The sequence below is a fragment of the Typopeltis vanoorti genome, chromosome 13, assembly GCF_054136105.1.
Source record: "Typopeltis vanoorti isolate ZY-2024b chromosome 13, IOZ_Tvanoo_1.0, whole genome shotgun sequence".
Taxonomy (NCBI): Eukaryota; Metazoa; Arthropoda; class Arachnida; order Uropygi; family Thelyphonidae; genus Typopeltis; species Typopeltis vanoorti.
Genome location: NC_143561.1, coordinates 121,938,460 through 121,964,872, shown reverse-complemented (window position 1 = coordinate 121,964,872; position 26,413 = coordinate 121,938,460). Strand labels below are relative to the sequence as shown.

The following is a 26,413-nucleotide window of genomic DNA, read 5'->3' as shown; positions in this document are numbered from 1 at the left end:
GTCTGTTGTGGGTGCTATGACGGTGAGCAAGTTCAAGGCAAGGTATGATAGATACTGTGAGAATGTAATCGCATAGTTGTGTGGACATGATGTTTAGGGCCTCCCTCGATGAGTCTAAGGACTCCTGGAGTCGCCCGAAATAATAATAATAATAATTACTGAGTTGACATCTCTCCCGCCAGTTGGAGAGAGTGACCATATGTTTTTAACTTGGAAAATGAATACACATGCAGGAGTATCAAAGAGACTGGAACTTATGTGGAATTATAATGCAGGTGATTATAATAGTCTTCGACGTCAATTTTGGGAAGTTTCATGGAGGGAGGAATTGGAAGGACGGGATATCATTAGTGTGTGGGAAATTGTGAAAGAATATTTGTTAGCAGCAATGGTAAGTTGTATACCACGAGTGAAGAAGAGGACACAATTTGGAGTCAAGTGGATGACAAACAATATTAAACAGGAATTGCATGCGAAAAAGAGGCTATGGAAGAGATATAAGAAGACAGGTGAAGAGAAGATGCATGAAGAATATAAGACACAGGCCATAAGAGTGACTAGTGTGGTAAGGAAAGCGAAACTGGAATGTGAGATGAGATTGGCCCTAAGATCCAAAGAAAATCTTAGGGAATTTTTTAGCTATGTGGCCAGTAGGAGGAGAAATGACTGTGGAATGATATTGTGGGATAAAAATCGGAATATAGTGACTGATGCAGAGGACATAGTGGAATTGTTCAATGAACACATTATTGGAGTATTTCATCCTAGAGATGTCAGTTTTAATGCTATAGGGATAGGGCTGGTTGGAGGTTTTGAGGTACAGGAGGACAGTGTGTTTCAGATACGCGTGCTCTGGATGTCAGTAAAGCTGTGTGACTGGATGGTATTTCACCACGAGTTTTGAGAGAATGTGCTAGGGAACTGACAGTGCCATCAACCTAGCTTTTCACTGAAAGTCTGGCTTCGGCAAAGGTGCTCAGGGAATGGAAGGAAGGTAAGATAGTATTGCATAAGGGCAGTAGCAGACTGGATGTGTGTAACTATAGGGCAGTTTGTGTGTCATTAGTAGTTGTTAAGATCTTGGAGAAAGTAGTGAGGGACTGTATACAGCATTGGGCAGATGAGGGTAATGTTATCTGTGAGAGTCAACATGGATTTGTGAAAGGGCGCTCTTGTTTTAGCAATATGCTAACCTTTTATAATAAAGTTACAAGAACATTAGATGAGGGAAAGGCATATACTGCAATTTTCTTAGACTGAGTGAAGGCATTTGACAGGGTGCCACATGATAAGCTGATATTTAAGTTGCAGCACATGGGTCTGGATGTCAGATTTTTAACTGGATTCAGGATTGGCTGTCTGATAGGTAACAGAGAGTTGTGTATGGTGGAGCAGTTTCAAGGAGGCAGAGGGTTACAAGCGGGGTCCCACAGGGCTCAATACTAGGACCTATATTGTTTAACCTTTATATATCAATGACATTGCCAGTGGATTGCAAGGGGATATTCAGTTGTTTGTGGATGATGTGAAGGTTCGAAGGGTTATTAGTAATAGTGCAGATGTGGTAGCCCTGCAAGAGGATTTGAATAAGCTAGATAGATGGGGAAAATGAATGGGGGGTGTCAGTTTAATGCAGCGAAATGTAAGGTCTTGAGGTTTGGGAAACATCGATGGGATGCTGCATACTCTATGGGAGCAGTTATACTGGAGGAAGTAGGGGAAACAAGATATCTGGGGTTGATGATCGATAGAAAACTGAAGTTTAGGGGACATATTGCAAAGGTGGTGAAGATAACACAGAAGATTGCTGCAATTATGAGAAGGACACTGACCTGCAGAGATAAGAGGGTTATCATTCCGTTGTATAAGACCCTGATCAGACCACACTTGGACTATTGTTCTTAGATTTGTTCCTCAGGATTTGAAGGGGATAAATTAACTGTGGAAAGGATACAAAGACGGATGACAAAGATGGTTTCAGGACTGTACAAGGATAGTTATATGGATCGGTTGAGGTAATGTGGACTGCAGAGTATGGTGGATAGAAGAAGGAGAGGTGATATGATTGAGACTTTTAAACTGTTGAGAGGTGGTTACAGGGTTGACACTTGGGGAGTTCTTTTGCTTGGTTGAACAGCGGGAAGGAGTGATGACAAGAGGCCATCCCTGGAAGTTATGAAAGGAAACTGTGAGCAAGATGGTGAGGAGTGGTTTCTTTGCATGGAGGGTGGTTGAGCCGTGGAATGCATTGCCTGATGGAGTGGTGAGAGCGAGAACGGCCAATGAGTTTAAGGAGTGGTATGATAGACTTTGTGTTTCTTAGGGGGGCCTCCCCCTCGATGAGTCTTTTGACTCCATGGAGGCCTGAATCATAATAATAATATATCCTCGTAACCATGAAAACCCGGTGACCAAATCTCTGCACAGTAATCCATATGAGACCTGATTGTGGCCCTTTATACAATGACTTCATAACTTCTGTTTCTACATGTCAGTGTTCTCTGCATCATTGCTCTTATACGAATGTGACGTCTTCACAACTTGTGCAATGTGGCCCCTGAATATCAGGTTCTTCTTGTCTACCATCACTTCTATATCTGTCATCTCCTGTACTAGTATAACTGCTTTGTTAACCATTTATGTTATCCCTACCTGTGGTGAGAAAAAAATTAATTAAACTGGCTAAAAGAAAATAAAAAATAATTATATATAATATAATAAAAAGGATAAGAAAATAATACATGAATGCTAGATTAAAAAGCAAACATTAAAATATTATTTCAATTGCATCTCTACATTCCTGTTATCCTGCAATTCGAAGAGTCTGGGATACCCATCTGCAACTCACCATTCGGAGGAACATGATGGGTGAACCCCAACAAAGAAAATTTAAAGATAACAGGATTGTAGAGGTCTATTTAATGTAATTCTACTTTTATTATTTTTTTTATCTAACATCCGTGTATTACTTTATTATACATTTTATTATATATACATTATTATTATTTTTTTTATTTTATTCAGTTATTTATTTTTTACTTTATTTACTTTTATATATTTATTTCTTCTCAAAATGGTTAGCAAAGCATTTATACTATAGCTCATGTATGTGTGTGTTGTTACATAGCATGTCTTGTTTCCACAGGGTGGGGGTGGTCGCTGAAAAGTTCTGATAAACATCTAGAAAATGGTTCTACCCCTGTTCCTTCATGGTGATTATTATTCTTCTTCTTCTTCTTATTTATGGCATCTCCATGGAGTCCAGAGACTCATTGCAAGTAACCCAAATCAAGCATCATACACACAAATTCTATCATACCTATCCTTGAATCCATTCACTGCCAGGGAACTTACAACTAATTCTGGCAATCTATTCCACTCACTCACTGCTCTCCACACAAAAAAATCTGGTCCACACATCTCTGCTAACTACACTCTTACATAACTTCCACGGATATCCCCTAGTTCTCTGACTGTTAGTCATATATTGAAAAATTTCACTTGCATGAATGCTAGATTAAAAACACTCATCTCTGAATCTTTTTGACCACCTCCTGCTCCCCAAGAAACCCAGGTGATCATATCTGTGCACAGATTATCACAACTTTTTTGGTGTTGAGGCTAGCAGAAGAAAAGACGTACTGTCAGAGAGCTCCTGAAAGATTTGTGATTTTTGTTTATTTATTAAGTGTTTTCTTAGATTTAATTGTGTATTTTAGTATATTATTGTAGTTTTATTAGTGTAGTTATTGTATTAAATTGTTTTATAACATAATTTCAGAAAAATTATTAGTTTTTACTACTCTTAAAAATGGCATCAAAAACTCGTCGTAACAAGGCAGTGACTAAAGCTAAAGTTGCTACTGAGGAGAGCATTTGTCCTGAACAAAAACACTGCTGCAGTAATGATGATAATTTATCTGAGGATACGCTGACATTAGAAATAGCTCGGCTAAAAGAAATTATTAGGAAATCCACCAGGGAATTGGAAAACGTGGAAAAACGTTTGTTTAAACTTCGACAGGATAAGAAAAAGGATGAGAACAAGAACAGGGAGGAAAATACTGAACTTGGTAATCAAAATATTAATAACAACAAGGTAAGTCAGTTAATATCTAAGAAAAAAGAGGTAATATGGTATGGTGACTCAATTTTAAAATTTGCGCTTGCCTAGGGAGTCACCACTTCTAGTTTCCCGGGAGCGAAAATTAAAAATATGACAAGCGTAATTGAAAACCAAAAAAGAAATGTAAAAGAAATGGTAGTGCTGGTAGGTACTAATAATTTAAGTGGTGACAAACATAGTATGAGAGAAGATATGAAAGGTTTGTTGGAAGAAGTGAGAAAGAAATGTGAGAAAGTAAGAATTGTAGGATTACTACCTAGATATGATAGTACTGAGTTAAGAAGGGGGGCGATGATAGCAAATGATTTCACGTGCAGGCTATGTAGAAGATATGGATGTGAGTTTTTAGATGTTTGGGGTGTGTTTGATGGCAGAAAAGATTTGTATAAGGATGGTGGCCTGCACTTGAATTCATTCGGCATCAGAAGCCTGGAGAAATTACTTCTTGGTATGAGACTTAATGCAGAGAGTCAGGGAAACTAGATCATCAAGGGAGGAATGGGAATGTGTGAAAGTTCAGCTATGGTATACAAGCGTGATAAAGATATAAATGCCTTTGAACATGGTTATGTATGTGGCATAGGAGTGGAAAAATATGCTTTGTGTTTGGACCTTTTAAGTAAGTCTGGGAAGGGAAAAGAGAAAATTCTAGAACAAGACCAAGAAAAAGAAATTCTAGAAAAAAGAAATTAGCCATGCAGACTAAAGGCAATCCAAAAGAATTTTATCATTATGCCGCAAGCAAACGAAAGAATGAATGTGAATGAATAACTTTATTGAACGAAGATGGTACACGAGTGTCAGAAGCTAACGAGATTGTTCAGTTAATGAGTGCTCACTTTGCTAAGATATATCAACCAGGTATGTAGTATGGTGCACAGTGTTACTGCTACGTTGGATGAAGAGTTAGAGGTTCATGAAAATGAGGTTGAAGAGATTTTGCATAACCTGGATAAGAATTTGTCAATAGGGACAGATGGAATATTTGCCCATTTGTTAAAGGAATGTTCAGCTGAATTGACTAGGCCTTTAACACATTTGTATAACTTGAGTCTCAGCTCAGGAATGGAAGGAATGTAATATAGTTCCATTGCACAAGGGTGGTGCAACTGATGTGTCTAACTACAGACCTATTAGTATTTCTGGTGTGGCAGTGAAAATTTTCAAGAAGTTAGTAAGAACTCGCATACAGAAATGGGTAGACAATCATTCTATACTCTGCAAGGAACAGCATAGATTTACTAAAGGAAGGTCATGTTTTAGCAATTTGCTCATATTTTATAACAATGTTACGGCCGAGTTGGATAAAGAAAATGGATACACTATGATAATGTTGGATTTTTCTAAGGCATTTGATAGGATATGATAGACTGTTGTGTAAACTGGAGAATGTGGGATAATCTCCAGTCATAATCTATTGACTTGGATCAGGGGATGGTTAACAGGCAGGATATCAAAAAGTGGTGGTGTACAGTGGGTGTGAATCTGTCAGATTTAAGGTACCTCAGGGTTCAGTGGTGTACCTCAGGGTTCAGTCCTTGGGCCATTATTATTCAATCTATACATTAATGACATCAAGCAGGGTCTATGCAATTGTTTGCTGATGATGAAAAGATAGGCAGGGCAATCAGAGATGCTACTGATATTCAGCAATTACAAAATGATTTGAATAGACTGGAAATCTGGGCAAACGAAAATGGCTGTCAGTTTAATGTTAGTAAGTGTAAAGTTATGCACTTTGACGTGATTAGAGATCCAGCAGCATATTATATTAGTGGAGTTATGCTACAAGAAACTGAAAAGGCAAGGGATCTTGGTATATTGGTGGATATGAATTTAAAGTTCAAAGGTTACATAGCAGAAGTTGCAAATACAACTCAGGATAATTTCTATGCTGAAGCAAACCTTGACATGTAAGGATAAGGAAGTAATTTTGCCCCTCTATAAGGCTTTGATAAGACCACACTTGGGTTACTGTGCGCAGATTTGGTCTCCCGGGTTCCAAGGGGATGAAGAAGCTGTGGAAAGGGTGCAAAGAAGAGTTACAAAGATTATATCCGAATTATGGGATTAGATTATGAGGACAGATTGTGAGTATGTGGATTACAGACTCTCGTTAACAGGAGAAAGAGGAGTGATATGATAGAGGTCTATAAACTTTTGAATGGGTGTTATAGCATTTCAAATGATGAAATTTTTCGTTATATGGAAGGCGGGGAAAGAACATGGGGGCATCCATGGAAGTTAAGGTTGTTCTCAGTCAAGAAAGGGTTAAGAGCTAGGTTTTTCTCCCAGAGAGCAGTGAGTGAGTGAGTGGAATAATTTGCCCTTACAGATAGTGAGTGCTTCTAGTGTAATTGTATTTAAGAGAAGGTATGATAGCTGGGTTGGGTAATTTACAGCCTTCCTCGATGAGTCCTTGACTCCCTGGAGGTCTCAGATAATAATAATAATAACTTTTCAGCACACCCTCGTATACCTGATACTGATCATCAGGTATACGAGGGTGTGCTGAAATGTCAAGTTTCCCATCTCATCTCATCTCATCTTCCTTATCCCTCTTCTACTTTGCGGTGACGGGGGTTAGTTAATCATCGGACCTCAAACCATTCACAGGATAAGGTGATAAGTCCTACGCCCTGGTGTATCGTATGTCCATAATGTTGGGTTCTCAAGGCTATTTATCCTGCTTTGTGGGATAAAACCCGCCAGGATAAACTGGAGTAAAAACACTAATATCCACGCCCAAGACCAGCTAACTTGGCTTTGGCTGAGGAAGATCATTCAGCTCCTCATGTCACCGATGGGAATCACATCTAGGACACTCCTTCCAACCAGGCATACGGTTGCAAAGTGCAACCGTATGCCTGGTTATTAGGTTCAGCCATTAGGCTAACCGTGTGGACAATGTCAAGTTTTAGTTTTCTTAATTGTAAGTAATTGCTCTAACAGGTCTGTTTGTGTCCCCATAAATTCTACACAACAAGTGAAATGAGATTCATGAGAAGAACCACAAAATATGCATTATTAGACAAAAAAAGAATGAAGATATTTTAAAAGAAATAAAAATAAATTATTATTATTATTATATGACACCTCCAAGAATTCATCATGGGAGGGCACTCTACTTTACTCTGCTACACGCATCTAACTATCCTCCCCTACTACTTAATTCTTTTGCTACACACAACTGCCATCAACTCCATCATCCATCACTAGCACCACTATTTTATGTCTGTAAATTACATATGTTCTGAAGAATTTGCCTGTACAAAGGATGAAAAACCTGAGTTTCTGGAAGAAAATTCTTGCTACCGCCATTTGAGATCAGTTTACTCGCCTTCAAATGAAAAAGCCCATATAATGATTTTTCTCATCATGAAGAGAATCAAACTTTGGCCTTTTCCAATTGAAAGTCATTCTTCCAACTGCGCTATGGGGGCTATATATAAATCAATAGAAGAAAAATTAAACAAATATAAACAAAACAGAATTCAACTTGTAAGCCAAATGACCTACACCTGATATCCTGAATAATTAATAAAATATAAACCAATTGGAAAGAGAAGGCTGGGTTGACCCCGAAAGAGGTCGTTACATTAAAAATGAGACCGGAACACATCATAAGGAGTATTATCCATATTTAGCACATCATGATGATGATGTTAATACATATATAGAACACACACACACACACACACACACACACACACACACACACACACACACACACACACACACACACACACACACACGATATAATTGATTTACACAGCTGAGAGACATATTTTTGAAACACATTAAATGACTGTAAACTGAGAGATAAAAAATAGAAACACTATTTTAATTTAAATAAACTGCACAACTAGTTTCATCTTCTTAGAAGACTTCTTCGGTGCTTGACATGAGGGATTTACCAACAAACATTGTGAGAGAAAATCTATACATTAAAGCACTAATGTATTAATATTTGAAGCAGTTCTGTGTCTCTTCATTGCTGAGTGTGTGCATGCATTCAAGGTCTCATGAACTCCAAAGTTGGATAGCAGCACAATGACAGTCTGAGAAATTATAGCTGAGGTTAGTATTGAGATAATACTGGATGGATGACGATTTCTTTAGATTCTACAATTCTTCTTTCCAGTTCATCATAGCATCAAAAGATAGTTCCAATTTGTCTGTATTACTGGATGAACGATAGAGTTTTCAAATTTAGCATCAGCAGAATTCAGGATGTGGTTCAACAGAGCATTTTCTCTGGTTCTGCCATATGTAACGTCTCTTTTATGTTCCTCTAGACATAATTCGATCTAGCCAAAATAAGGTATGTTGTAGTTGCACCAAATATAGTAAATGCCTGGATATTTCGGGTTGTTATGTGTTTGCTTGGACATACAGAGCAAGGAATGGAGCTTAAGTAGAAGAGTGAAAAAAAGACCCAATGTTATATTTTTTTGAGAATTTTAGCAAAACAGAACTGATATATGGTAAGGCTATGTAGCCTTTTTCACTAATTCTATCTTCAATATGGTGAGGAGGTGGAATAAATAGTAGCTTATTAACTGTTTGTATTGAATGCCCATTTTGCTGAAAGGTTGTAAGAAGAAATTAAAGTTCTTTGTTAAAATCCTCTTCTTCACAGAGGAGGGATTAAGCACATTTGCATAGTGTAGAAATAATGCCAAGTTTTTGAGGCAGATAGTGATCAGACTGTGCATGGAGATATCTATTGGTGTGAGTGGGTTTCCTATAAATAGATATTTTTAATTTCTAAGATACACGAGTGAGTTTGACATCTAGGAACAGATGAGAGCCATCAATCTCTAATTCTGCAGTAAATTGGATTTCTGGATGTTGACTGTTGAGATGGTCTTGGAAATTCTTTAAAGTCTCAGGTCCATGAGTCTTGCATTACCATGTGTTCCAGATAACTATTTAAGAATACTGTTGTTTGGGGATCATCAGTAGTGTTGATCACAATGGGAAAAACAAAGGATATTGTGGAGTTCGATAAAGGGCTTATTATGGGTGTCCTTCTGAGATTTTGAGAAATCAGCAAAGCTGAGTGGTTTCTCAGAAAGTGAGATATCCCAGGTAAACACCTGTGGAAATGCAACCTACATTGCTTGTCTAAGAGGTGTAACTGTGGGTTATTTATAAATACAGTCTGTCTCAAACAAGATCAGCTTTATCCGAGAAGGCTTGTATGGACAAACAAAACTTCCTGTGTGTGTGTGTGTGTGTGTGTGTGTGTGTGTGTGTGTGTGTGTGTGTGTGTGTGTGTGTGTGTGTGTGTGTGTGTGTCTGTGTGTGTGTAGCAATTGACTGAAGCATTCAGTATCCTACTGAACTGTGTGCAAGGAATTGAAGAGGACTTGTCAGCATTCACTGAAAGAGGTTCAACATGGTATTAAATAAAAGTTTCTAATTCAGTGGCAGGTATGGGTGCAGATATGTATAGGATTTAGTTTGTATGTGGAATTTTGAACCACCCTGTATAGTCTAATAGAGGAAATGTGTCAAAGGCAGTTGCCAAGAAGAGGTGTAAATGAATGAAAGAAGAAGAGAAATTTATTTGGTATGGTGAGAAAGGTTTACAATAAATGGTTTTTGACTAGTTGCTGCATGTGTTCTTATTGCTTAGAGGAATATGATTAAATAATTGATATTGCTCTCTTCTAGATTCTAGATAGCATGAAGCATTTTTAAGGAAGTTTATTGTGCACCACTCGAAATATTGATTAATATTCTGAAGGTTTCTTGAATATTTCAACGTTACAGTTTTTGGGAAAAATGATATGGGGAAGACCATTTCAAAGAAAAGTGGTAAATAGAATGAAAGAGAAGGATGAGTTGGTTCAGTAAGTTTGAAACAGAACCGTGTATAGATTTTGACTAGCAGTTTCTTGTCTTTTTACATGCTTACAGTCAAGTGGAGGAATGATGATTAGAATGAGTCCATATGTGAGTGAGGGATTATCTCTTATTGTATCCTCATCTGGATAACATTAGTCATTTTTAAGGAGATTTTTAAATATGATAATAGTATTTTTTACATCCGTGTGCATAAAAGGACATCCAGTTCTTTGGAAGCTGAAGAAACTATGGATACAACATGTTTGGGTCAGGAAGGACAAGCAGTGCAAGACAGTCCAGAAGAAAAATATAATATACACAAGAGAAGAATGTATCTTTGAAGTACAAAGGAAAGATTGCCCTCACTCTGCTGAAGAATGCCAGGAGATCAGAATTAAAGGCACTGTTTTTGGAAGATATTAATGCTTGTAATGATTATGTGCTAGACATATATTGGCAAAGAAGAGAAACAGAGTTTGCTGTCTCTAGCCAAACAGCCTATGAATAGGATTTATGATCAGCAAAGAAGGTCATTTAAGTATAGGAGGAAGGTTATAGATGAAAATATAGAGCACTGGTACTATGATACATAATAAACAGCCAGAGAGGAAGCTGCCAACTCATTTGCAAAGATGACCCAATTATTCTTTCATGCGTCTCTATCACCCACTCTCTTATCCACATCATTAGCCTCATATTTACTCATTCAGTTGTAGAAATATAAATTAATACAAGGAACTAAAATTTGATTATTTTGATCAAGTTGGTAATTTTGAAAATTATCTTCTTTAAAATGTGACTTTGTATCTTTATTTAAAACACAGCGAATACATTACAAAGTTTAAATTTGTGCAAACATCATTTTCAAATGATGGTATAAACGGCAAATTTTATAATGGGTGGGGATTTATATTATCTTGGATCCATTACACTTGGATGCTTTCAGAGCTGCAGTACTGTTTTGATAATAGTAGATGTTTCTGGTTTTAATATCTCAATGGCTCATCTCTGTTTACATTTCATTTTGATTATCATTATTATCATTATTATTATTTCTTTTTTTATTCATTTAGGGTGATAGAGGTGAAGATGGCCTTCCAGGTCTAGATGGTCTTCTAGGAATGAAAGGTGATCATGGTGAAGGTGGATTTCCTGGACCAAGAGGTTTGCCTGGACCGCCTGGACCCCCTGGAGTATGTTTAGTTGTATATTTTATTTGAGGATTAAAATATTAACATCTGTAATTTTTACATGAATTTTATTTTCTATTAATTACCACTTTTGATACCCATATCACAAAACCTGATAAATTTTGTAGGAATATGAGATTATTATTAATAGACAACTCCAGGAAGTCCAAAGACTCATCTGGAGGGCACCTGCTCCACAGCTCTGCTTCTGCCATTCAATCCACAAACTGACTGCAACTAAAAATCTCCAATCTTCACCACTCCACTAACCACAACCTTCATCGTCCACACCAGCGCAATCTACCACCACCGACCACCACCACTATTTTCACAGACGATCACAAACATCCATGCCCACAGTGGGATTCGAACCTGCAACCTTTTGGCTGGAGAGCGAATATGCTAACCACTCGGTCAACCAGGCTGTGAAGTGCATTTACTTTTATATATATAACGAATCTCTCATAAACATCTTACAAAACTGGAAAATATTAATCTAGTGTAATGATCTCTTCCTTACACTAGACTGTCCAGTACTAATCCATAATTGACCGGGAGGTGTAAGAAGTGTATCAAGGAACATGCAACATACAGAGAAATGATTTTAAAAGATATTTCACAGTGTTTGTGATCATTATTGGCAGTTCTATTTTGCTTTTTATTATTATTAATGCTAGGCCACCGTGGAGTTACTCATCATGGGACGTACACACTGTCACACAAAACTCATGAAACTGTGCCTTAAACTTCAGTCTGTCCATTTTATCACACTGTAAGGCAGTGGTATCCACTAATTTTTACACATGATCTGCTTCTCCAATAAATATCTATCTGTAACTGACTTTGTTTACTTAAAAAATAATTTGCTGTTTTATTTATTTTTACTTGAAATTTTTAACTGTGTACTTATGCATCCACCTAAGAAAGAATCAAAACACTGAGAGGGACTGCTAAGAAAATTAATAATTTGGATAACCCTTGAAATAAACACTTTTTTCAAAGTATTGGGATGTCTAGAATAGGTCCAAGTTATTTAATAACCTAGGTGACAACAATCCTTTTATGATAATATTGTTAATAATAAAAAGAAACACAAAAACTTATTATTATTATTATTATTATCATTCAGGCCTCCAAGGAGTCAAAAGACTCATCGAGGGAGGTCCTTCCTAAGACATAAAGTCTGTCAAGACTCATCGAGGGGAGGTCCCCCCCTGAGAAACACAAAGTTTATCATACCACTCTTTAAACTCACTGACCGTTCTCGCTCCCACCACTCCATCAGGCAATGCATTCCACGGCTCAACCACCCACCACACAAAGAAACCACTCCTTACCCTCTTGCTCACAGTTTCCTTTCGTAACTTCCAGGGATGGCCTCTTGTCATCACTCCTTCCCGCTGATCAACCAAGTGAAAGAACTCCCCAGTGTCAACCCTGTAACCACCTCTCAACAGTTTAAAAGTCTCAATCATATCACCTCTCCTTCTTCTATCCACCAAACTCTGCAGTCCACATTCTCTCAGCCGATCCTCATAACTATCCTTGTACAGTCCTGAAACCATCTTTGTCATCCGTCTTTGTATCCTTTCCACAGTTAATTTATCCCCTTCAAATCCTGGGGACCAAATCTGAGAACAATAGTCCAAGTGTGGTCTGATCAGAGACTTATATAATGGAATGATAACCCTCTTATCTCTGCAGGTCAGTGTCCTTCTCATAATAGCAGCAATCCTCTGTGTTACCTTCACCACCTTTGCAATATGTCCCCTAAACTTCAGGTTTCTATCAATCATCAACCCCAGATCTCTTGTCTCCCCTACTTCCTCCAGTATAACTCCTCCCATAGAGTATGCAGCATCCCATCGATGTTTCCCAAACCTCAAGACCTTACATTTTGCGGCATTAAACTGACACTCCCCCATTCATTTGCCCATCTATCTAGCTTATTTAAATCCTCTTGCAGGGCTACCACATCTGCACTATTACTAATAATCCTTCCCAGCTTCGCATCATCCGCAAACAACTGAATATCCCCCTGCAATCCACTTGCTATGTCATTGATATAAAGGTTAAACAATATAGGTCCTAGTACTGAGCTCTGTGGGACCCCACTTGTAACCCTCTGCCTCCTGGAAACTGCTCCACCATACACAACTCTCTGATACCTATCAGACAGCCAATCCTGAATCCAGTTGACCAATCTGACATCCAGACCCATGTGCTGCAACTTAAATATCAGCTTATCATGTGGCACCCTGTCAAATGCCTTCGCCAAGTCTAAGAAAATTGCAGTATATGCCTTTCCCTCATCTAATGTTCTTGTAACTTTATTATAAAAGGCTAGCATATTGCTAAAACAAGAGCGTCCTTTCACAAATCCATGTTGATTCTCACAGATAACTTTACCCTCATCTGCCCAATGCTGTACACAGTCCCTCACTACTTTCTCCAAGATCTTAACGACTACTGATGACACACAGACTGGCCTATATTTAGACACTTCTAGTCTGTTACCACCCTTATGCAATGGCACTATCTTACCTTCCTTCCATTCCCTGGGCACCTTTGCCAAAGCCAGACTTTCATTGAAAAGCCACGTTAAAGGTACTATCAATTCCCTAGCACATTCTCTCAAAACTCGTGGCGAAACACCATCCAGTCCCACAGCTTTACTGACATCCAGAGTACTCAGTATCTGAAACACACTCTCCTCCTGTACCTCTAGATCTCGTACCAGTCCTATCCCTCTAGCATTAAAACTGACTCCTCTAGGATGAAATACTCCAATAAAGTGTTCATTGAACAATTCCACTATGTCCTCTGCATCAGTCACTCTATTCCCATTTTTATCCCACAATATCATTCTTCCACAGTCATTTCTCCTCCTACTGGCCACATAGCTAAAAAATTCCCTAGGATTTTCTTTGGATCTTAGGGCCAATCTCCTCTCATATTCCAGTTTCGCTTTCCTTACCACACTAGTCACTCTTCTGGCCTGTGTCTTATATTCCTCATGCATCTCTTCACCTGTCTCCTTATATCTCTTCCATAGCCACTTTTTCGCATGCAATTCCTGTTTAATATTGTTTGTCATCCACTTTACTCCAAATTGCGTCCTCTTCTTCACTCGTGGTATACAACTTACCATTGCTGATAACAAATATTCTTTCACAATTTCCCACGCACTGGTGATATCCCGGCCTTCCAATTCCTCCCTCCATGAAACTTCCCGAAGTTGACGTCTAAGACTATTATAATCACCTGCCTTATAATTCCACATAAGTTCGACTCCGTCTCTTTGATACTCCTGCATGTCTATTCATTTTCCAAGTCAACACCATATGGTCACTCTCTCCAACTGGTGGGAGAGACGTCAACTGAGTTATTATCAACTCTTCTGATGCTATAACTAAATCCAAAATTTTTGAACCTCTTGTTCCCTCTGTTACATGTTGCCTAAGACATTTGTCCCTCAAGAATTCTAGAAATTCCATTCCCCTATTGTTACATGCATCTTCCTCTCTCCAATTTATACTACTGAAGTTGAAATCTCCCATAACAATCATTCTTCTTGCACTTGCCAAACTTAGCTGTCTAAACATCTCCTGGTCCCCATCCTCTGTGCTCCTGGGTCTATAGCAACACCCTACTAAATATCCTGTCTTGCCTACCTCTACCTCACACCATACGCTCTCAAAATCATTTGTCTCACTTCCTTCCAAATTCTCCACTCTTAGAGGACATAGGTCATCACTTATCATAAGCAGCACCCCACCACCACGCTTTCCCCTCCTATCCTGGCGAAAAATGCTATACCCAGCGACTTCTATACCTGTTTTTATATCCTCTTCTGTCAACCACGTCTCAGTGATCGCAATAATTTTTATAGTTTAAAAGTTGCATCACATGTTTGACACTGCTTTGAGTCTGCAGTATTTTTGTAATTTTGTGTGTAATTACTTAGAGAGCATTTTGTAAACACAAGTCCAACTGTTTGTTTGTCAATGTTTTTGCACATTTTCTTAAATTGGGTTACTGTTGCTTGGCAAATACATGGTTTCCATAAATTAAAGAACAAAATGAAAATCATGATAACTCAAAAACTGCGAGATGAATTTTTATGCAATTTGGTGAAAAGCAGTATGATAAGATATGTGAAAAAAATGACCACAAAAATTATACATAAATAGTTTAATCAGCAACAAATGGGTACATGAGGAAAATGGTCAAAAATAATAGGGCAAAATCAAATTGTCAAAGTGCCTTAATAAGGAATATGGTCATCCCTCTTTTATGTAGATTTTCTTCCACATTAATCTGATAACCACCTCTGACCAACTGATATGTTTCAATCACATCCCCTCTCCTCTTCCTCTTATTCAAGCGACTCTGCAAATTGCATTCTCTCAATCTGTTTTCATACCTTCACATTCGAAAGACCAATTACCATCTTTGTCAGTTTTCTCTGATCCCTTTCTAATATCCTCATTACCATAAAAACCATGACAAAATCACAATAATCCATGTAAGGCCTCATCAAGGCCTTATACAATTTTATCATAACCTCTTTATTTCTGCATGTCAAGGTTTCCTCATCATTGGCTCAATCTGATGTGATGACTTCCCAACTTGTAAAATGCTACCCCTGAGTCCTTGTTCACCACCCCAGATTTCTCATATCCTCATTTCTCATCGAGTGTATAGATTGCATCTAGCATTGTTGCCTACCAAATTTCAGAACCTTATACACTTTGCAATATTGAACTTATAGTTTCACTCATCTGCCCATTCATGCAATCTTTTCATGTTCTTGTGTAAGGCCACGGCATCTGCTTGACTCTCTGTCATTCATTGCAATTTTGCATTTCCAGTTAAACCCATCCCAGTATCATTAATAAATAAATTAAATGCCGGTGGCCTCAAAGACCCTTGTGACATGCCACTAGTGATTTTCCTCTTCTGGGATACCACTTCCAAATACACTTGCTGATACCTATCTGACTGCCAGTCACATATCCAACTCACTAATCTAGTTTCCAGTCTCATCTTCCAATTTAATTACCATCTTGTTGTGTGTTACCTTATCAAATTGTATTTAAGCTTAGGTGCTGGTTTACACTCATAATAAAATTTAACGGAATGAATACAACACAGAAAAATAATTAACCAGCAAAATTTTAATAATGCATGCAAGCACGCGCGCACACACACACACAAAGTGAAAGAAATTAGACTATTTTATGGGTACTGTTGGCTAGCTTTAACTGTTGGGTTGGGTTGGAGGTCTAAGAATTAAAGTTTCCAAATCTTTGGATCAACACAACCATATTTATTTAGATTAGGCTGTTTTTTTAAACATCTGCTACTGCTGCTGATTCTCAGTAAAGTCTTTCAAGTTTATACAAAGCATAGTTGTTTTTTCCATCTGACCCTGTGCAAGGTATCCAAGGCACAGTGTATTTCTTATGTTTCTTCCCAAGGTTAATGTTTTATCAATTTTTTGCCATGTTTTGTCAATTATTTTTACATTTCAAATTATTTCAAACAATTTGTACTATAACAAATTGAGGCATGCATTGGTCAAGGGAGATGCGTATATTGTGGCATACTTAGATTCTGCAAAAGTTTTCAGTAAACTTTTAATAAAATTTAATGGTCAGCTCGACCTGATTGACCATAGCTATGGTAGCAGATGTTGGCAGATTTCCCACTTGGACCATAATATGTTATGCTGCATGAAGAAGGAACAAGGTACTTCCATGGGTTCTCTCCTCCTCTGGCTAATTTCTACATGCAGCATTAGGAAAAACATGCTCTTGGTACTACCATTCTCAAACCTTCTCTTTGGTTAAGACTTATTGATGATGTGTTCCTTATTTGGCAATGTCTCAGACACATTAGATTCTTTCCTCCTCCACTTCAACAGCCAGCACCTCAGAATCACTTCACTATAGGAAAAGAAAATAACAATAACCTGTCTTTTTTAAATGCTCTTATTGCACATCTGTCCAATGGTATCCTTTCTTTCTCAATTTACAGAAAATCCAGCCATACAGGTATTCATATTTACGAATTTAGGGACACAAAACATGTGTTGAAATTATTATTTTACTTATTATTAATAAAATAACAATTGATTTTTTGACCCCTGTATTGAGGTCATCATCAGAAAAATACATGTGTATATGAATACAGGCTACATGCTCTTGCACTCTACAAAGGTAAATTGAATCTATGCTGTTAATTAATCTTTTTCTTAGCCTGACCTCTAGTGGTAAAAAAAAAACTACAATAAACCATGTTAAATCCTCCCATACTAAGATTTTCTTCTGGACTTGAACAGTTCAGGCTGCTATTGAATGTTAAAAAAAAACAAAAAAAACTTCAAGTTTTCTTGTATTGAGATTTTTCTTTGACTTGTTCTAGTTGCTATAATGGTTGCAAATGGATCCTCCACATTCTTGAAATGGTTAGACCATCATTTTTGTTCAGGTTAGGATTGTGTTTGAGCATTTCACATGCTTCTTTAAATTTCCTCTCGAACCAGCTTTTGGTGCAGTGTAGGGACTTGGTACCTTTCCAATCAATTCTGTGATATGTCTGGAGTGCATGGTCTGAAAGGCCAGTTTTTCCAAAATGGAGGTATTTAATGTGTCGTTTGTGTTCGTCCTTCCTAATTGGGATGGTTCACCCTGTTTCCCCTATGTATGGTAGGTTACATGTGCATTGTATTTTGTAAACCCCTGGGTGGGCTAGGTGTGGAAGAGGATCTTTGGAAGAACTGAGTAGGTGTCTTAATTTTGTTGGGGTTGAAGGTGGTGTTGATGTTCTATTTATGTAGTGTTCTGTCTATTTTTTGGGGAAAAAATAGAACACTACATAAATTGTATACATTTACTAGGATGACCTCTTGTTTTCTCCCTTCCTGCCATGTACTTAAAAAAAAGTCTTCAGTGTTAATCCTATAAAACACCATTAATAACTTGTATATCTTTTTTTTCATGTCCTCTCTTCACACAGCTAGTTTGTGAAGCCCACAGATTTTTAATCTATTCTCATAGGAAGCATTCCATAGACCTGCCACAGTTTTGCTTACTCACGATAATAACTTCCTTATCCCTACTTGCCAGTGTGTTTTTCAACAGCCACTTAATCTGATATGCTGTTTTTGCCACTTTATAATACATCCTCTAAACTTCAACTTCCTATCCACAATCATCCCTAAATCCTTACCCTCATCAACTTTCTGCTGTTCAGTTTCATCAGTAGTACACAGCTTGTGATCTCTTTCTTATTATTAGTGCATTAGTCTACACTTGGCCACATTAAAGTGTCAGACCTTTGCATCATTTAGCAAATAGCTGAAGAGTTCTCCTTAAATCATTTCCTATATCATTAATTACAAACTAAATAACAAAGGACTGTTTTGAACTCTGCTAGTCACCACTAGCCACCATTCTTCTCCCATGCTAAACTTCCCCATACATCACCAGATTCATATCCATCCCAATTTGCTTTAATTTGTGCAACAAAGATCCATATGGAATTATGGTACAAGGCACAGAGAAGAAAAGTGACTATATGGTGAGGAAGGCCAAAGTTAATTATGAGAGAAATCTAGCTGGTGGGTCCAACAGAAAGACCATAGAATTCTTTTGCTATATAATAAATCCTAATCGTAAATGAGATGGTGAATGAGCAGAAGTAAATGAAATAGCTGAATTACTAAGTAATCACTTTCAAAAGACATGTGACTGAGCAATAGTATTGGTGAGTAGCGATTTTCTTTGTTCAACTCAAAAAGTAAGCAAATTATTTAGGCAAGACCCATCCTTCACAAAACTGTGCTACTCCTGTAAATCATCATATTCCTGTCTCTCCATTGTAGTCCTGAATTCTTATGCTTCTCTGATGCCTTAGCCACCATCTTCTGAGATATTAATTAGTCTAGAATTTGCTATTTCTTCCTTTAAGCCTCCTTTATGCAGTGGAACTATTTTCCCCTCTTTATACTCCTCTCGTACCTTACCAAAACTGAGACTTTCAAATTAAACATCCTGGTCAGTAGAGTTACCAATTCTATTACATGGGCTGGTATTCAATCTATCCATGGCCATGTTCACATTAATGTTCAACAATATCATAAGTACATCCAATTTATCTGTCTCTATGCCTTTATCACTCACTTTCACATATGGCTCTGCAAAACCTCCACCTGAATACACTTGTAAAGTGATTACTGAGTAACTTAGCTATTTCATTTACTTCTGCAAATTTACCATCTCATTTACGATTAGCATTTGGTAGCATCAATCTTCCATAGTGATTTTTCCTTTTAATTGCTACATAGCAAAAGAATACTATGGTCTTTCTTTTGGCCCCATCAGCTAGACTTCTCTCATAATTAACTTTATCACTTTTTCCTTATATTCTCTCTGCAATTTTTTATTTATTTATTTATTTATTTATTTTTTAACTCATGCTTAATGATTCAGATAGGAGTCTGGGTATACACTAATACTGCTTTCTTCAAATGCCCCTAGACCATCTACTATTCCAAATTTTAATGCTATGCCATGTCAATGCTAAACTGACTCCTAATTTGTCACAATCACCTCATTTGTAATTCCACACCTGTTTTCTCCCCAGGATCTTTTGAATGGGCAAACTGCCTGGCTTGTTTTACTGACCACCCAGCTAATGTTGTGAATTGACATGGCTAAATAATGAGCAAGAATTGAAAAATAATTTTTATATGCCTGGCTAATGTTTCATTCCACCCGGCTGGTAAAAATTTCTGGAGAGAACACTGCACACATACCCTTTCTCTACAGAAAATTCTTCATGTCTGGCCATTTAAGAGCCAATGTGGCTTCCTTGGTTACTGCCCAAGTGTTTTTTTATGCTATTACCAGATCCAGCTCACTTGAACCTGGAGTTCTCTCCATTCCATGTTGTCTCAGGTAGTTACCTCCTAGTAGATGTTTTCCGTTTTCTTTTCTCCTTGCAATTACTTGACCTGCACTCACTGTGCCAATTTTCCACTGCTTGACATCTTCATTCCCTTATATCTCCAGCCTATAGCCACAACCATATAGTATGTTTCATCCTGCTGATCTCTGTCTCACACACAGCCTCAAATAAACTGCATCTTCATCCTTGTTCTTCTGATTCTTCTACTCGTTTTGGCTTCAATTCTTTTGTTATTGTTAGCAAAATTCCATACCCCTCCATTATGCTACCCCTCTCCTTGCTGAACACCATATCCCTTGCATTGTATCCTCGTAACTATATCATTTTCTGTCACCTATATCTTACTAATGCCAATAACGTTTGACCAAGTTAACTAAAGAATGCCAAAAACTCCTCTCTCTGATCCCAGATTCTTCTGGCAGTAGTCATAAATGTGATATTGTATGGTGGACATTATGACCTTCTAAAAGATAGGTCCTGTCTTAATAATTTATTCATATTTTATAATAGTGACAGCTGAGCTGGATAAGGTAAATGGCTACAGCATGATACTGGACTTTACAAAGGTATCTAACAGAATTTTAGTAATCTTCTTACTTATTACAATAAAGTGACTGCTTCCTTGGACAGAGGAGAAGGATACACAGTAATATACTTGGATTTTGCAAAGGCTTTTGATAGGTTACCTCATGTTAAGTTGATGGTCAAACTAGAGCAGTTGGAGTTGGATATTAGATTAGTGCATTGGATTGGAGACTGGCTATCTGATAGGTATCAACAAGTTGTGTATGGGGGTGCGATGGCCAGGAAAAGGAAAGGCACTAGTAGTGCCTTTCCTTTTCCTGGCTTAAACAGTAATGGCCCTAAAACAGACCCCTGACTCAGGGGTCTGTTTTATGGCCATTACTGTTTAACTTGTATATTAATGATATTGGTGAAGATTTGGATGGAGATATTCAGTTGTTTGCAGATGATGCAAAGTTGGGACGAACCATGAAGAGTAGTGAAAATTACATGAAGACGTGAATAAATTGAGTGATTGGGCATGGAAATGGGGATGTTAGTTCAATGTTGGAAAATGTAAGGTTTTAAAATTTGGAAAACAAAGATGGGATTCAGAATTCATGCTTGGTGAGAATATATTGTTGGAGGTAGAGGAAATAAGAGATCTGGAGGTGATAGTGGATAAGGATCTAAAATTTAGGGGACACATCGCCAAAATGCTTTGTGTTGTGAAGACAACACAAAGGCTTCTGAGAATGATGCGGAGGACACTGACGTGTAGAAGGGGGAGATTCTTGTTCCGTTGTATAAGACTTTGATTAGGCCACACACACACACACTATTATTATTATTATTATTATTATTCAGGCCTCTAAGGAGTCAAAAGACTCATCGAGGGAGGTCCTTTCTAAGACATAAAGTCTGTCAAGACTCATCGAGGGGAAGTCCCCCCCCGAGAAACACAAAGTTTATCATACCACTCCTTAAACCCACTGACCGTTCTCGCTCCCACCACTCCATCAGGCAATGCATTCCACGGCTCAACCACCCTCCACACAAAGAAACCACTCCTTACCCTCTTGCTCACAGTTTCCTCTCGTAACTTCCAGGGATGGCCTCTTGTCATCACTCCTTCCCGCTGATCAACCAAGCGAAAGAACTCCCCAGTGTCAACCCTGTAACCACCTCTCAACAGTTTAAAAGTCTCAATCATATCACCTCTCCTTCTTCTATCCACCAAACTCTGCAGTCCACATTCTCTCAGCCGATCCTCATAACTATCCTTGTACAGTCCTGAAACCATCTTTGTCATCCGTCTTTGTATCCTTTCCACAGTTAATTTATCCCCTTCAAATCCTGGGGACCAAATCTGAGAACAATAGTCCAAGTGTGGTCTGATCAGAGACTTATATAATGGAATGATAACCCTCTTATCTCTGCAGGTCAGTGTCCTTCTCATAATAGCAGCAATCCTCTGTGTTACCTTCACCACCTTTGCAATATGTCCCCTAAACTTCAGGTTTCTATCAATCATCAACCCCAGATCTCTTGTCTCCCCTACTTCCTCCAGTATAACTCCTCCTATAGAGTATGCAGCATCCCATCGATGTTTCCCAAACCTCAAAACCTTACATTTTGCGGCATTAAACTGACACTCCCCCATTCATTTGCCCATCTATCTAGCTTATTTAAATCCTCTTGCAGGGCTACCACATCTGCACTATTACTAATAATCCTTCCAAGCTTCGCATCATCCGCAAACAACTGAATATCCCCCTGCAATCCACTGGCTATGTCATTGATATATAGGTTAAACAATATAGGTCCTAGTACTGAGCCCTGTGGGACCCCACTTGTAACCTTCTGCCTCCTGGAAACTGCTCCACCATACACAACTCTCTGATACCTATCAGACAGCCAATCCTGAATCCAGTTGACCAATCTGACATCCAGACCCATGTGCTGCAACTTAAATATCAGCTTATCATGTGGCACCCTGTCAAATGCCTTCGCCAAGTCTAAGAAAATTGCAGTATATGCCTTTTCCTCATCTAATGCTCTTGTAACTTTATTATAAAAGGCTAGCATATTGCTAAAACAAGAGCGTCCTTTCACAAATCCATGTTGATTCTCACAGATAACATTACCCTCATCTGCCCAATGCTGTACACGGTCCCTCACTACTTTCTCCAAGATCTTAACAACTACTGATGACACACAGACTGGCCTATAATTAGACACTTCCAGTCTGTTACCACCCTTATGCAATGGCACTATCTTACCTTCCTTCCATTCCCTGGGCACCTTTGCCAAAGCCAGACTTTCATTGAAAAGCCACGTTAAAGGTATTGTCAATTCCCTACCACATTCTCTCAAAACTCGTGGCGAAATACCATCCAGTTCCACAGCTTTACTGACATCCAGAGTACTCAGTATCTGAAACACACTCTCCTCCTGTACCTCCAGACCTCGTACCAGTCCTATCCCTCTAGCATTAAAACTGACTCCTCTAGGATGAAATACTCCAATAAAGTGTTCATTGAACAATTCCACTATGTCCTCTGCATCAGTCACTCTATTCCCATTTTTATCCCACAATATCATTCTTCCACAGTCATTTCTCCTCCTACTGGCCACATAGCTAAAAAATTCCCTAGGATTTTCTTTGGATCTTAGGGCCAATCTCCTCTCATATTCCAGTTTCGCTTTCCTTACCACACTAGTCACTCTTCTGGCCTGTGTCTTATATTCCTCATGCATCTCTTCACCTGTCTCCTTATATCTCTTCCATAGCCTCTTTTTCGCATGCAATTCCTATTTAATATTGTTTGTCATCCACTTTACTCCAAATTGCGCCCTCTTCTTCACTCGTGGTATACAACTTACCATTGCTGATAACAAATATTCTTTCACAATTTCCCATGCACTGGTGATATCCCGGCCTTCCAATTCCTCCCTCCATGAAACTTCCCGAAGTTGACGTCTAAGACTATTATAATCACCTGCCTTATAATTCCACATAAGTTCCCGTCTCTTTGATACTCCTGCATGTCTATTCATTTTCCAAGTCAAAACCATATGGTCACTCTCTCCAACTGGTGGGAGAGACGTCAACTCAGTTATTATCAACTCTTCTGATGCTATAACCAAATCCAAAATTTTTGAACCTCTTGTTCCCTCTGTTACATGTTGCCTAAGACATTTGTCCCTCAAGAATTCTAGAAATTCCATTCCCCTATTGTTACATGCATCTTCCTCTCTCCAATTTATACTACTGAAGTTGAAATCTCCCATAACAATCATTCTTCTTGCACTTGCCAAACTTAGCTGTCTAAACATCTCCTGGTCCCCATCCTCTGTGCTCCTAGGTCTGTAGCAACACCCCACTAAATATCCTGTCTTGCCTACCTCTACCTCACACCATACGCTCTCAAAATCATTTGTCTCACTACCTTCCAAATTCTCCACTCTTAGAGGACATAGGTCATCACTTATCATAAGCAGCACCCCACCACCACGCTTTCCCCTCCTATCCTGGCGAAAAATGCTATACCTAGCGACTTCTATACCTGTTTTTATATCCTCTTCTGTCAACCACGTCTCAGTGATCGCAATAATTTTTGGCCAGGCTGATGCTATCTGCGCCACCAATTCCTCTCCCTTATTCCGGATACTCCTGGCATTAGTATACAGCATATAAATGCCATTGTTTCTATACCCAGCATTATCCCTTCTAGACTCCACTGGCCTCAGTCTTACCTGACATTGTCTCCCTTCTCCCAAGTATCCATTCCCACAAGAGGCCACCCCTGCTATCATCCTCCCTGGGACACACTGACTCGTTCAGAACAGCAATCTCTCCAGATGCCTACGTTGTGCCCAGATTTGGTCACTGGGTTTTCAGAAGGATGAAGAGATGTTGGAAAGGGTCTAAAGGCGACTGACTAAGGTAGTTTCTGACCTCTGGAATGTCGAGTATGAGGAAAGATTGAGAAGATGTAATTTGCAGAGTCTGGTGGACGGAGGAAGAGGGGAGATATGATAGAGACCTACAAGTTGGTAAGGGGTTATAGGATCAATGGTGGAGAAGTTCTACAGAGAATAGTGGTCATCCCTGGAAACTGTATAAAGCAGGTGTGAGTAGGGGAGTGAGAGGCAGGTTTTTTTTGTGCAGAGTTGTGAATGATTGGAATGCCTTACCTGAGAGTGTGGTGTCTGCAATGAGTTTGAGTGTGTTTAAGGCATGGTATGATGAGATGTGTGTGTGTGATTAAAGGACCTTCCAGATGAGTCTTTGACTTCATGAGGTCTTGGGGTAATAATAATAATAATGTTTTGTTGCTTCTGTCAGCCTTTGAATCTTGTGCTTTGTCCTGTGAAGGAGTATGTGCAAACACATTTCTTTTTTCAGGTCTTCTACATTCTCTTGAACTTCTGCAACCACACTTCCAGTATTATCACTGATGTTTACATTTTCTGGTCTTCTATTAATACTCTTTAGTCTATTATCACATAATTTGTAGTCTCAACATTCACTCTCAAAACATTTATTCCACCAGTCCATCCACCAGCCCCACCCTGAAACAGCATGCAAACAAGCAATAATAAAATTCAACTAAACGGTTGAAATTTTGTGTCAGTTGAGCTCTCCCGTGCGATTACTACTTCCGTAATCGCACGGGATTACAGAATGATAATGGGAGAAAGACCACCTGGACATGAACATGTTAAAACTAATGTTGTTATGGCAGTTTCAGATATTTTGGAATTTGGTTGAAGATAATCATCATTTCAACTCAACAATTGTTGGCCTTCCTTTCTTGTTGAGTCGTGCAATCTTTTGTTAATACCGCACCAATCATATTTTGCAACTGGATTTGAGAGCTTGGGAAATTATTTCGCGAGAAATAATTGCCAAGAGTTTTATTAAAAACAGACATCTCTAATGTCCTGATGAGAGAGTAAATGACGCTACTTGGGTAGATGATTTTGACAATATACACAAGGAAACTATTCTCGAGGCCGGAAATAGCAATAGCGAATAGGAGATTTTTGGTAAGTCATATTCATTTTCATTTTTTTTTTTAAAAACTTTAGTTTCTGAAAATCCCTGCAAATATCTCGCACCACGATTTTTTAACTTTAATTTTGGGAAAAAAAGTGCCAGTTATATTCGAGTAAATATGGTAAAATAAATTAGCAGTGTGGGAAAAGGTAAGGTTGTGCAATTTGTGATGAAAAGTTTGCATACTATATATTATATTTATGGTAATGAATTGCAAGAAATTGAGGAGGCTAAACATTTGGGAGTGATGATGGACTCAGAAGATATGTTGAAAAATTTTGCAGAATTGTTCAAATGGTTACTTGAATGTTGAAGAGCACATTGTCAAATGGAGACAGGAGGTTATTATTCTTCTTTATTAGGCTGTGATATGGCCACATCTTGACTAATGTGTACAGTTGTGGTCATGTGGGTTTCTTGGGGACAAGAAGGATGTGGAGGGGGATCCCAAGACAAGAGACAAAAATGGAAATGTGAATTCTCTCTATGAAGATAGTAGGAGTGTAGGTTATAAAGATTAGCTGACAGGCATAAAAAAGGGGATATGAAGGAATCCCCAAGTTTATAAAGTGTTTCTGTATGTCTGATGCAAAAGAAATGTTTCAATATATGACCAGTAGAAAGATAATGAAATCACCCTTAGAATTTATTATTATGATTATTATTCAGGCTCCATGGAGTCAAAAGACTCATCGT

The 26,413-nt window shown here is 38.3% G+C and overlaps 1 protein-coding gene across 1 annotated transcript in view; it reads left to right on the top strand.

Moving 5' to 3' along the window:
* Positions 1 to 26,413, top strand: part of Col4a1 (Collagen type IV alpha 1) — a 903,940-nt gene that overhangs the window by 376,642 nt on the left and 500,885 nt on the right. Inside the window, exon 15 of the mRNA XM_090402880.1 lies at positions 11,056 to 11,175. Within this exon, the coding sequence (XP_090259006.1) occupies positions 11,056 to 11,175 (120 nt within the window). The remainder of the gene's footprint in view (positions 1 to 11,055; positions 11,176 to 26,413) is intronic.